The sequence below is a fragment of the Salmo salar genome, chromosome 04, assembly GCF_965601325.2.
Source record: "Salmo salar chromosome 04, fSalSal1, whole genome shotgun sequence".
Lineage (NCBI taxonomy): Eukaryota > Metazoa > Chordata > Actinopteri > Salmoniformes > Salmonidae > Salmo > Salmo salar.
The window spans coordinates 47,002,401-47,016,562 of NC_138294.1; the positions used below are offsets into that span (position 1 = coordinate 47,002,401).

Genomic DNA, 14,162 nt, shown 5'->3' on the forward strand with positions numbered 1-14,162 from the left:
GAAATCACTAATATTTCATCAGACAAAAGTACTAACACATTTTCTATTTGAAGGCACTTTACTGGCCCAATGTGACATAATACGGTTCCTCTGTTTCAGATTTGCATTGTCAATTAAATCGCTTGCATGCTACTCGTCATGTTCCAGATACATTTCCAGCTAGCGTTTGGAGGAGCCACCAGGGACGAGAGGCTGAGGGGGCACAGCAGGAAACAACATTGTGATGCAGAATTGAATTGGTGCTCCAATTACACACGTCTACATTTTAAATTATAATGATCAGCAGCTAAAGATTGTAGTAGGGGGATTGTGATTGCTGCCAGCCAAGCGGAACACAATTGCAATGCCACTCAGCCAGTGTGAATTAGTTCCTGCTAAGGAGACTGTGCCTTGTCATTGAGCCAGTGGCTTGGCCATTTACAGCTTCTGTGATAGTAGTGCTTAGTCAAATCAGCCACAATGCTCTCTGGGAGGTTGGGGTGGCCACAAGTAGGAGGCATTTGTGTACCATCACAACGGCCTACTGTTATTTAGGTTTAATTCACGTCAACATCTAGGATGAGGGGGAAAAACGGCTTGTGATTAGTCAAAACATCTGGAGCGGTCAAATAAATCAACTGTCTGACTTAATTAGGGACAGCTGTAACTTAACCTGTGATTTAATAGGCGAGCAGAGTCTACGGGGAATTCTGTTTGTCCTCGACGGGTTTCAGTCTTCAGACGAGTTTCAGACTGCTGTTCCTTGCGAACTCTTTTCGTGGCCATTCTGAGTGAGCGTGCCCAATGCAAAAGGCCTCCAGTTCACACATCACACGTGGCTGAATTGAAATTCCTGAATCCACACTGAGGTGTCCCTCACGACCCATCAACGCTTCCCTTCCTGGGAGTGACATCCAGGCTCCGCCCCCGCTCTACACCCGTTACAAAGGAACCGCATCTCAATACTCTCAGCCCTGGGACAAAAGGCCACAGAGCAGGTGAGAGGGGCTGAGCACAACACCAGAGAACAGAAATAGAAGAGGGGCAAGGGACAACAAAGGAGGGAGGGCAACAAGTGAAACTCAAGTTGAAAGGGAAAGAAAATAGCGCAGAAACAGAGTATCCGGGGAGAGTAGATAAAGGGTGGAGTATGTATGGGGCGGCAGGGTAGCCTAGTGGTTAGAGCATTGGGCCAGTACACGAAAGGTTGCTAGATCAAATCCCCGAGCTGACAAAGTAAAAAATATGTCGTTCTGCCCCTGAACAAGGCAGTTAGCCCACTGTTCCTAGGCCGTCATTGTAAATAAGAATTTGTTCTTAACTGATGACCTAGTTAAACAAAGGTTAAATAAAAAATAAAACAATACATCAAACATGTGGTTTCCATGTGTTGGACGACATTCCACTCGCTCCGTTCCAGCCATTACTATGAGCTGTCCTCCACTGGTGTGTGTTTACTTACTGGTGCAGGGGGTGTCTGGGGTGTCCGAATCAGCGCGGAGGTAACCTGGACGACACTGACACACAGGTGAGCCCGTCACCATAGCATGGCTAAACCCTGGACAGGCATGGCACTGGCCCCCCGAGGCGGACCTAAACTGGCCCACAGGACAGGCTGAGAGGACGAGGGTGAGCGAGAGGGGAGAAGGAAAGTTAGTACGGCCCTGAACGTCGCCACAAACCGTAACATCAGAAACCAACACCACAGGCAGCATAGCGTCCCATCATAGCAGGTCGGGTTGGGAGCCAAAAAGCATATTAAAAAAAAGACAAACAGTACAGGAACGCTCATTAATCATCGCCAAGATACATAAACACAATGAAATGGATGTGAATGCGCTCGCCTCTCCTCTGATCCTTTCGACTCACACGGACACCCGGCTTCAGTGTAAACAGCCCATAAATCAAGCTCGCTCCCTGACGCACTGGGCGTATTCAGCGAGGGGGATCCGGCACAGCGAGTGTGTGTGTGTGTGTGTGCGCATGTGTTATTGTAATATCTGCTCTGTTCACTTTCTGTTTAAATAAACGGCTACAGAAATGAATCAAATACATTACTGGGGATCGTATGTATTCATTTGCGGATATTGAAGGTCTAATTTGAGCTATGTGAGCCCCTGTGAAGTACTGGGTAATAATAACAGACTCCTAAAACATTAGTCATAACACCCACTCAGTATGACAACGAGCCACATCACATCACATACACACACCATCCATGGATAAAGACTTTAACAAACTGCTGCTGCTCTACTTAGGAAAATAACTGAAGTTTTAGTTGTTATCTACTAATTGCAATTTCCCCGTGAGGAACAATAAAGTTGGGTTTTATCGTACTGTATTTTCTGGATCGAATAACACGGTTATGCAAGTCATCAGCAGTAAGGTAGAGCTAGTTTGGGTTGTTCCACTTGTACTGTGTCTATGTTTAATGGGTAGATCAGCGTTTCTGAGAGAAAATCGGCAGTTTAAAAGAACATTTCCTGCGTTTTCTACACATTTTGCCGTAGCTTATGCCGTGTTCTTACGCTATCTGGGTGACTCAAACGATATAACAAAATCAATGGGGGGCCCCATGCCATGACATTTTTTAAAAGTGAGATTCTCTCTGACTGTTGAGTATTTATAGGTGATTGTTCGTACTCAAACATGATCTTATTGAAAAAGATATACCTTCTTTATATTTTCTACATACTTATATCTATTTTTAGTCATTTAAGGTTACACTGACAACATTTTACCCTCCCAAAAATATTGATATTTTTAAACCATATTTCATCATATATATATCATATTTCATCATATATATATCATATTTCATCATATATATCATATTTCCTCATATATATCATATTTCATCATATATATATCATATTTCTTGGAGTGGCGGCAAAGTTTGAGCAGCCGCGGCCCGCCACTGCCAAATGAATATAGGGGAAACACTGTTTACAGGATTAATACAAAGCCGGGTTGTCTAACAGTGGAGGATTTTCCGGCTCCCTGGAGCCGAGTTATCATTAACCAAATAGGGAGGTTAAACAGTTAAGGTGCTAACTCAGCCAGGCAGGAAGCTACATAAAAGCCCCGCGTCAAACCTAATCGCTGAATAAGATGACATCATTACAATTCAAGTGGCCCTGGCCTTCCTTTCCCAGACAGTATAAATAGACGTTCTCTTTGTTATCCGTGTACACGGTGTAACTTTCACCCTCTCTCTCTTTCTCTCTCTCTCTCTCTCTCTCTCTCTTGTGTGTGAAGAGGGCCTTTGAATAGTAGTCCATGTACTATAGAAGTGCATGCTTTAAAAACATGTGCAAACAGGTACCGGACACAAACCATAAGTATCTCCAAAGAATCACAAAAGAATCCGTACAGCGATACTGAGCAGACTACACAATGCATCTTAGTAAAAGGCTTTTTGACAGAAGGTCTGAGGGTCAGAGTTCCCTTAACAGACTCGACCTCAGTGACCAGACGCCAGGGAGCATCGAAGCCGCACAGGGGCAGAGACCGAGAGAAACAAAGACAGACAGAGGGCGGAGAAAGAGAGAGACGGAGACTGAGAAAGACAGAGAAAGAGGGAGAGAGAGACAGAGATAGAGAAAGACCGGCTGCTGGTGGGATGAGAGAGTTTTATAGCTAACAGATAGGCTCCAACCGGGCCACTTAAAGAGCTTTATGACCCCCCCCCCCCCACGACGGCACACTCTCCATACATCAACCCACACACACTGCCTTTAATGACACGCTTTCCTCTTTGGTGGAGAGGGATGCTAAAATAAGAGTACAACCTGCTACATTAAAACGAGAAGACAGCAACAGAAGTTAAACACTGTCCGCTAAATGATATACTTGGCTGTGTGTGTATGCTAATGTCATTGTGCAGACAAGTGCTACTGAGGCGGTAGCATGTGGGAGAGACAAAGTGAGAGAGAGAGAGAGAGAGAGAGAGCGAGAGAGAGGGAGAGGGAGAGAAGAAGAAGTTGAGAGAGTGTTCCCATTCTCCTTAAAGCACAGAGTGTGGAATGTGACCCTATTGTGACCTTGCCTTTACATTTCTCCAGGGGGGGAGTGGGAGACAGGGGTGGAGGCCCGTTTCACACACACACACACACACACACACACACACACACACACTGAAAGAACTAAATAAGAGCACAGTAATTAGCTAGACAGAGGCAACCCACCACCTGCCTGTGGCATTGTGTCTGTGTGATGGTGTGGACACGAGGAAGAGAAGTGTCCCGTACTGTGTGCGTGTGCGTACCAGTGTGTGTGCTGGCGTTAGCTTGGCAGAGCTCTATTACTGCCTTTACGAGCTCTTCTCCAACATTTTCAGTCATCTGCAATGATGCAGAGTGCCTGTAATGACCTGCTGAGTGTGGCTGTTTTGGCCCAAGAGCAACTCCCTGTCAGAGCAGCAAAAGACTGTATCTAACCACTGAAATGGAGGATAGAACATAAGAACATTCCAGTTGAGTCATTCAGCAGACACTCTTACCCAGAGGGACTTACAGTAGTGAGTGCAGACATTTCCGTACTTTTTTTCTCTTCAAACAAGAGGCTTGAGTAAAACATTTGGCTTTTCATTATACACTATCATTATTTCTGTCCATCTGTTTCTCTCCACCTGTGAATGTGTGTGTGTGTGTGTGTGTGTGTGTGTGTGTACATGGATAATTTGACTCATTAGGAGAGTTGTACCTCCCCAGAGAGAATACTCCCTGCTTCTCTCCGTTGTCAGGTTGGCTTCGATGTACCGGTAATGGAAGATTCTTTACCTGCAACCTCCCTCCTCTCTTTCCCTCCCTCCTCTCTTCCCCTCCCTCCATTCATGGCTGATTCACTGGGTCCGTCTGGCAGCCAGTCGTGACATGTCCTAAGCGCCACCCTCAGCCGCCCAGCCCTGTGACACCGCCCTCACCTCTAACCTATGCCCTGCTCCCCGACCTCCCTCAGTCCCCCCAGGCTTTAACCTGCCCCACCACAACACTCCCGGTTAATACTGCTTCTGTAAGCCTCTTCTCTCCTGTCCCCCCCCTAACCCCCCACCCGGCCGCTTCTCCATTGTTTCATTGTTTAGGCCTCAACTCTGTGTGAGTGTGAAAGGACAGACAGAATAGATTTCCACCTAAACTGATGAGACGGCATACTCCCCTTGCCCCCCCCCCCCCCCCCCCCCCCTTCCTCTCACCTGAACAGCGGCTGTGTCCATCAGCAGGCTCATATCCAGGCAGACAGCCACAGGACGTAGTGGGCTGGCCCACCCACTGGCCGTCCTCTCCACAGAAGAGTTTGGGAGGGCGTGGCCGGGGCCCCTGCTGGGCGGCGTTGTCCACACACACCCCCTGGGCCTCCTGCACCAGGGTGCGGGGCACGGTCTCAGGGAAGGAGGACAGGGAGCTGACCAGGGCGGGACACTTCTTGAAGAACACCCTGACAGACAGCAGGGCCATGCAGGCACCCTGGGCCTGGAAGGCCAGGTAGAAACCCCTCTTAGACAGAGGCCCCAGCCGCAGGGTCTTCACATTGAACTTACGCTCCCCGCCCTTCCTCAGCAGGAAGTCTGCGGCCACTGTGTCCACCTACAAGATGACAGGAGGGAAAGGCAGACGGTCAACACAAACACAGGAAGTAATATCTCTACGTGGTATCCAACATTCCAACAGCCTACTCACATTCCAGTGGATTCCATCCATAACGGGTGTACATGTATATCTGTGTATGTCAGTGTGTGTAGAGCAGGCTGTGTGTGGAACCCAAATTGTTTTCCAAACGTTTCGTTCGGGAACAGAACCATCATTTTTTGGGGTTCCGTTGCACTGTTCCAACCAGAAAAATAAAGTTCTGAACCGGTTCGAGACCCAAAAGTACAGTTTAATATTCCTTTCCTTTTCAAACCTTTGAAATCGTTTTATTTTAATTTTATTTAGCTCGACATTAAATGACTTCCCCAATAAACGCAGAGAGAGAGAGCAACTGGCTATTGAGCGGGTAAGCGATTTAATCTGTAAAGTCGTTAAGAGCTAATTGTATTTCGCCGTAACAACATGGCTTAATCATAATGAAAGACAAACACACAAACTGTGCTGCCAGTCACAATGTAGGGCGTGAGATGCAACTGACATATTTTGCGGGTGGGGAGAGAGGGAGAGAGGATGGGGGAAGCTTGCCTTGCAGCGCCGACCATCTTGTCATGACATGCCTGATCTGAATTAGGCCCACAGAATTATATCTACGGAAGAGCAGCTTCTACGCAGGAACTTTGAAAGTCTTTGAACTTCCCAGTCGGTTTCACGTTGGACCCGAGCTAACAAGCTCGTGTTTTCAGAGCAGCGCTAGAATTTAAGAACAGTTCAGAAATCCAATGTGAAACATGATAACTATAATATCCTTAACTGGCATTGAAAAAGTTCATCCATTCTTATAAACATCTCTCCTTAATTTCCGAATCACGCTTGTAATGTTGTCGTAGGCTACAGTAACCTATGCTTCAGAGGGGAGGGGCAGGTAACCTACAGTACACACACACACACACACACACACACACACACACACACACACACACACACACACACACACACACACACACACCACACACACACACACACACACACACTTCCAGCTGGCAGGCAGGCAGACACTGGAATGACAGAGTGAGGGCTTTGCATAGGCGTTTTGTTTTGCGATTTTTGTGGAACTGGGGAAAAAAATGACGTTATTAACCAGCTCCCATGCTTTAAAAAAGAACGTTTCTGTTCCAAAACAGTATAGATCACTTTCGTTTCTGATTCTGATTCTGTTCCTCAAATACTTTTGTTATTTTCCGGTTTTCGGTTCTGTTCCCTGAACCGGTTCCAACCCTTGGTGTGTATACCTTAGTGTAGAGGTTCTTCATCCATGAGGAATGTGTTGCTGAGTGTTGATGTGTGTGTGTGTGTGTGTGTGTGTGTGTGTGTGTGTGTATACAATAGCTGTGTACCTTAGTATAGGGGTTCTCCATCCATGATGGGTGAGTGGGTGTAGCCTCGTCAGAGTCGGCCTGGTAGTAGAAGAGGTTGAAGGTCTCCTTGCAGCTGCGGTGGTGTGTGACACTGGACGAACACTCGATCATGGTGAAGCGCAGCTCCACGTACACCTGGGACGCTCCCCGCCGCTGGATCAGCCCGCTGCGCAGCCAATGGCTGGACAAGCCGTCCGTCTGGCAGATCTGATTGGTCCTCACACTGTTGTTCTCCTCGTCCAGACCACTCACCTCCTCCCACTGAGAAAATATGTTTAGATAGCACGCCCATCAATGACATTGTCATACAGTGGGTAAACAGATTCTAAACTTATGAGGAATAAAGTGAGGTCAAAGGTAGGATCCAGGATGAGATGGACCTATTTCTACAGACAGACAGACAGAGAGAGAGAGACAGAGACAGAGACAGAGAGAGAGAGAGAGAGAGAGAGGAGAGAGAGAGAGAGAGAGAGAGAGAGAGAGAGAGACTTGGGGGCCAGTCTACGCACCAGAGGGCTGTCACGCGAGTAGATGGTCCATCTGAGATCTGACGTCTCGGTCCTAGTGTTCATCAGGACCTCTGTGAAGACGGACACGAGAGATGTGAGGGGACACACACTGCACGGGAGGACACTTCACACACTTCCAACGGCCGTCGCAGAGATGCACGGACAGACACACTTTCCCGGTGCTCACCGTGATCAACTGACTGAGGCAGTAGAACTGTGTCATTCAGCCGGCTCTAGCTAAACGCTCCGCTTCAATGTAAAGAGGGAGGGAGAGGCGGTTGATTATATAGTCACTACAGAGAGAGGGAGCAACTGAGTCCCGAGCCAAATGGACCCTGCTCCCTTCCTCGCCTTTTAGCGCTGTTTAGCCCTACACCCCTCCCACCCTCCCTCTCCTCCATGTTTGCGGTCAGTGTGCCATACAGGTCTGTCCTAAGCCCCCCCTAAGCCCCCCTTGTTTCTAGCTAAAAAAAGAACCTGCTGAGAAACCTCTCTATTCTCAGAGGGAGGGGGGGGGGGGGCATATGGACTAGCTGTGGGAACAAGGGGATATTCAAAATGCCACATGCGCAACGCAATAGACACATGGATGCACGCGCACACAACAAACTACCCGGAGTAGTCACGGTGCGCACACAAACACACACACACACACACACACACACACACACACACACACACACACACACACACACACACACACTTGTCTTGCGCATACACCTACAGCACCACAACACCCCTCCAGCCGTGGTTACAAATGAATTGATTCTGCGTAATCTCCTGGAGTGTAGGCAGACTGCCAGGTCCCTAACAGCCAAGAACTGTTCTGCTATGATTGAGTAATTCAATACGGACTGGGGCCCGGAACTGGAACAATGCAGAAATGTCACAGGCAAGCGGAGCTGAAATGATTTCTTTTCCTGCGAAAATGCCTCTTCCCCCCCCAGACGTCCCTCGGTAGATTGGCTCTTTGCTGCATTGTGGTCCGCCCATGACTTATTGATGGAATGAGGTTTCCTTCCATCAGAAGCCCAGCGGTGTGTTTTTAGAGTCTGTCCGTCCCTAAGGGGTTTCCTTGCAGGGGTCCTTCTAAGGGGTCAGGCTGTCTGCAGGTAAGACGGTCACATGACCCATCCCCAGCCGTGCCCACATCATCTCCCCACTACCAGGCTTCCTTTGATCTATTAATACACGTCCTCAGTGCACAGTTACTAACTTCGCACTCTTCTGTCTTCCGTTCCTTCTCTCTCTCACCCCACCTTCCCTCTGCCTCGTAAGGGAATTACTTCTATCTATCTTAGTGCACCCTACTCTCTGGCACAGTCTGCTTTTGGAAAGATAGAAAACTTTCATTCTATCACTTGTGTGTTTTCTGGGTCAGCTGCGTTTAGAACAGAACAGAACAGCGCCATGCCATCAATAATTCTGATAGGCTGATATGAAACCGGCAGGTTTGACAGACTGTCATTTACACTGAGGCACAATTGATATAATGCGCCCTTTAACAGTCTCCCCTCCCTGTCTCTGACAAGCCAAACACTTCTCCCTCCCTCTCTATCCATATTGCTCACTCTCTCCATCTCCATTGACAGTCCCTGAGAGCCCTGACATCTCCCTCTCACTCTCTCTCTCCCTCCTGTTTCCCCTCCGTATCTTTACCACTCTCTCTCTCCCATCCTTCCCTGGTAGTAGCAGGCTGCAGAGGGCTGATAAGCACAATCCAACAGCCAGAATTAAGAAATCGACACCCAGGGGGCAAGGAGAGAGGGAGATGAGGGGTGTTAAGGGGGAGCAGGGTCGCTCTCAGCTTTAGACAGGAGTGGAACAAGTGTAAATCCAATGGAGGAATGGGAAGGCATGGTGGTGAGGTGGAGATGGAGGAATGGGAAGGCATGGTGGTGAGGTGGAGATGGAGGAATGGGAAGGCATGGTGGTGAGGTGGAGATGGAGGAATGGGAAGGCATGGTGGTGAGGTGGAGATGGAGGAATGGGAAGGCATGGTGGTGAGGTGGAGATGGAGGAATGGGAAGGCATGGTGGTGAGGTGGAGATGGAGGAATGGGAAGGCATGCTGGTGAGGTGGAGATGGAGGAATGGGAAGGCATGGTGGTGAGGTGGAGATGGAGGAATGGGAAGGCATGGTGGTGAGGTGGAGATGGAGGAATGGGAAGGCATGGTGGTGAGGTGGAGATGGAGGAATGGGAAGGCATGGTGGTGAGGTGGAGATGGAGGAATGGGAAGGCATGGTGGTGAGGTGGAGATGGAGGAATGGGAAGGCATGGTGGTGAGGTGGAGATGGAGGAATGGGAAGGCATGCTGGTGAGGTGGAGATGGAGGAATGGGAAGGCATGGTGGTGAGGTGGAGATGGAGGAATGGGAAGGCATGGTGGTGAGGTGGAGATGGAGGAATGGGAAGGCATGGTGGTGAGGTGGAGATGGAGGAATGGGAAGGCATGGTGGTGAGGTGGAGATGGAGGAATGGGAAGGCATGCTGGTGAGGTGGAGATGGAGGAATGGGAAGGCATGGTGGTGAGGTGGAGATGGAGGAATGGGAAGGCATGCTGGTGAGGTGGAGATGGAGGAATGGGAAGGCATGGTGGTGAGGTGGAGATGGAGGAATGGGAAGGCATGCTGGTGAGGTGGAAATGGAGGAATGGGAAGGCATGGTGGTGAGGTGGAGATGGAGGAATGGGAAGGCATGCTGGTGAGGTGGAGATGGAGGAATGGGAAGGCATGCTGGTGAGGTGGAGATGGAGGAATGGGAAGGCATGCTGGTGAGGTGGAAATGGAGGGTTGAAGAAAACACGATCTCACCCGGTGTTTCCCCATTGTGTGTTCTGCCTCAAGTTCACAGGAAACCAAATTACACACCGTCTTCATGGTGGTAACTGGTGTGCTACTATAAAATGGAGTCACGCGTGCGTGCACACACTGTGCCATTCCTAACCTGCTCCTACTGATGTCCTATGAGGATCAATCATAAGGAGCAGCGGAAACACAACTGTCATCCCCCTCCAGGCACAGCCGGTTACGCTAGCCATGTGAGTACGAGGTGAGTGTGTGGTGAGTATGAGGTGTGTAATCAGTGTTTACCACTGAACTATCATTATGTTTTATGAGACAGGATGCATGTGTCTGTCTGTGTGTTTTTCGACACTGTGTGGACAAAACATTAGGAACACCTGCTCTTTCCATGACAGACTGACCAGGTGAAAGCTATGATCCAGTATTGATGTAATTTGTTAAATCCACTTAAATCAGTGTAGATGAAGGGGAGGAGACAGGTTAAAGAAGGATGTTTAAGCCTTGAGACAATTTAGACATGGATTGTGTATGCGTGCGATTCAGAGGGTGAACGGGCAAGACAAAATATTTAAGTGCCTTTGAACAGGGTATGGTAGTGGTGCCAGGTGCACCGGTTTGTGTCAAAAACTGCAACGTTGCTGGGTTTTTCACGCTCAACAGTTTCCCGTGTCTATCAAGAATGGTCCACCACCCAAAGGACATCCAGCCAACTTGACACAAATGTGCGAAGCATTGGAGTCAACATGGGCCAGGATCCCTGTGGAACGCTTTCGACACCGCGAATTGAGGCCGTTCTAAGGGCAAAATGGGGGTGCAACTCAATATTAGGAAGTGGTTCCTAATGTTATGTTTACTCAGTGTGTATGCATGCACAGACATGTAGTACCGCGCTATATGACAGAGTACACTCTTAGAAAAAAAGGTGCTATCTAGAACCTTAAATGGTTCTTTTGCTGTCCCCATAGCAGAACCCTTTGAAGTTGGGCTGTCCCACAAAAAACAATCTTAGTCGACCGAGAGTTCATGTACTGTAGACACACCCTATGTTTGAATATAATCAACAACATGTTGGCTACTGAGCTTGTCTGATGCTTTAAGCACTGTGATTACAAATGAAGACACACAAATGACTAAAGAGGGAGCCAGAGATGAATATAGCCTAACCAGAAGGAGTAAACCTGTTCCGACCTTCCTCCTCCCGCTGCCTGCTACTGCTGGCCTTTGCCGATTCTGCCATTACACTCCTAAAGTTGCCGGTACCAGCGGTCAGCAACCTTTTCCATTTGGAGTGCCAAGTTATCGTACCATTCCTACTGATCGGCGTGACAGTTTTGATTTTCATATATGCACATTTTTGTGGAACAGTTTCATTTATAATAAAGTCTACATGTCTCAAAATCAATGTCATGTGGTTAATAGAAATTGTATCTAAATGAAAATTATACAAATATAAAAGTAACTTCTATTGCCATGGCCAACATAAACCAACAAATAAAAACATTGCAGCCTGCAGGTAGAAAATATCTTGATAAAATCAAATAAATCACATTGGCTACGCATGGCCTGTCTGCAAGAAACTTGAAACATTGTATCAACTACTTAACTTGGTCTGGCCCAATCATGCTAGCAAACTTGCAACATTGTATAAATATTCTGGGCCCTCAGTTTCCTGCGCCAGCGAGCTCCAGACAAACAGACACAGCTGTAGACTATTTGCTCAAGGGATAAGAAGGAATCAGGTAGGCCTGTTTTATGACGTTTCCACCGGATAGGAGCATGACATTTTCCCCCCCGTTTCATGCTGACAGGTTATGGAAAGGGAGAGAGCTGGAAATATCTGTAGGCTACGTTGAGGAACTATTGTCATTCTCAATGGATGTAAAAACAGACTCTGTTTACTTGCTGTTTGAGGCGAAGAAAAAATGACTGTGAGGAGCTCCACAGTGGTGGCGAGTTAAGACAATCAGAAATACTACCAGATCCCCAAATGGGCACATTTATAAGCTTACGTTTACATGCAGGCCAGGTAGCCTAGACCCACCTCTAAACCAAAACTTTTTTTCTCTTTTCTCACGTGTAGCATAGGTTGTGCGCTCTGCAAACAATGTGTCCACTCCGACAATGACAACGGTAAGACTGGAATAATAATATATTAACAGAAATGACCGTAATCAAACAAACATTGTAGATGATAAATGATGGGAATTAATGGTAAATGTACTACTGGTGAGCCACCCCCGTGGCCTTTGCAATGGATTAGTCCACTGAGACAGGGGTGAATCAGACAGGGGTCTCATGTGCCATACATTTTTTTAAATATATTTGCCACTGCTTGCCTAAAAAAATCTTGGTCGACCAACAGCCTATCAACCAGTCGACTATATTGGGTCAGCCCTAGTTTGAAGAACACTTTTTGGTTGCAGGTAGAACCCTTTTGGGTTCCATGTAGAACCCTTTCTATAGAGGGTTTTAAATGGAACCCAAAAGGGTTCTTGATAATGGAATTTATATGTTTAAGGTAATGTCTAAATGATTCCACCCTGAAAACATATAACTGAGTGATTTTAAGACTAATTCTCGAAATGTGTGTAGGACAAGCTAAGACTTTACTATTTAGTAATGTAAGTGAGACATTCAAGGAAAAGGGAAACTGTTAACAGATAGCTTGTGACAGACAACTTGTGACCACTGTGAAACTGATAACAGGACAGAGGTCTCTCCATGTCACGCCCTGACCTGAGAGAGACATTTTTCTCTGTTTGGTTAGGTCAGGGTGTGGGGTGGGCATTCTATGTTTTCTATTTCTTTGTGTTTAGCCGAGTATGGTTCCTAATCAGAGGCAGCTGTCTATCGTTGTCTCTGATTGGGAATCATATTTAGGCAGCCCTTTTTCCCTCCTTCAGTTGTGGGATCTTGCTTTTGTACAGCTCAGTAAAGCCTGCAGAACGTGACGTTCGTTTCCCTTTGTTTGTTGTTTTGATTTAGTGTTCTGAGTTATAATAAATATTAATCATGAGCACTTACCACGCTGCACCTTGGTCTCCTCTCTACGACGAGCGTCACACCCCTCCCAGGAGGGGAGAAACCGTTAGGCTTGCAGTAGATTATGTAACATGTTGCAGGATATGATAAGCAATGTATGTGTTGGAGAAGACTTGTAAACAGCATTGACAGTGTTAGAGAAGAGGAGGGGCATTTATGTGAGGTATAAAAGGCTATGTGCATTGTATAATTTTCAGAGCTCTCGTGAATAAACATTCTGATTATTGTAAGCTGGGCCTCTGTCTGTTTCATTCAACCAGAATCTTACAAACTCTGGGGTGCAGACTGAGTAGTTTAATTCAAGTTCAGTTTATGAACATTGGGATTGAAAATTCTCGTAACAGTTCTCCTATGGGGACCCATTTTTCTCCGCAATTTCCAATTGGTAGTTACAGTCTTGTCCCATCACTGCAACTCCTGTATGGACTCGGGAGAGGCGACGGTTGAGAGCCATGCGTCCTCCGAATCTCCGAACCAATCGCTTAACACCGAGCACCAATATGTCGGGGGAAACACCGTACAACCGGCGACTGCAGTCAGCTTGCAAGTGCCCGGCCAGCCACAAAGAGTCGCTAGAGCGCAATGGGACAAGGACATCCCGGTTGGCCAAACCCTCTCCTAACCCGGACGATGCTGGGCCAATTGTAAGCCGCATCATGGGTCTCCCAACTACAGCAGGCTGTGACACAGCCTGGGATCGAACCCGGGTCTGTAGTGACGCCTTAAGCACTACGATGCAGTGCCTTAGATCGCTGCGCCACTCGGGAGGCCTCGAAGAACCCTTTTAGAAAAAACATGTCCAAGAGAGTACAGGCCATCCAACAG

The 14,162-nt window shown here is 47.5% G+C and overlaps 1 protein-coding gene across 2 annotated transcripts in view; it reads right to left on the reverse strand.

Moving 5' to 3' along the window:
- Window positions 1-14,162, reverse strand: part of LOC106603099 (ephrin type-B receptor 4a) — a 33,648-nt gene that overhangs the window by 9,883 nt on the left and 9,603 nt on the right. For both annotated transcript variants that reach the window (XM_014196312.3, XM_014196310.3), the window contains exons 2-5: window positions 7,492-7,562; window positions 6,962-7,243; window positions 5,174-5,564; window positions 1,442-1,594 (exon numbers count right to left, since the gene is read on the reverse strand). In XM_014196312.3, the coding sequence (XP_014051787.1) occupies window positions 1,442-1,594; window positions 5,174-5,564; window positions 6,962-7,243; window positions 7,492-7,562 (897 nt within the window). The remainder of the gene's footprint in view (window positions 1-1,441; window positions 1,595-5,173; window positions 5,565-6,961; window positions 7,244-7,491; window positions 7,563-14,162) is intronic.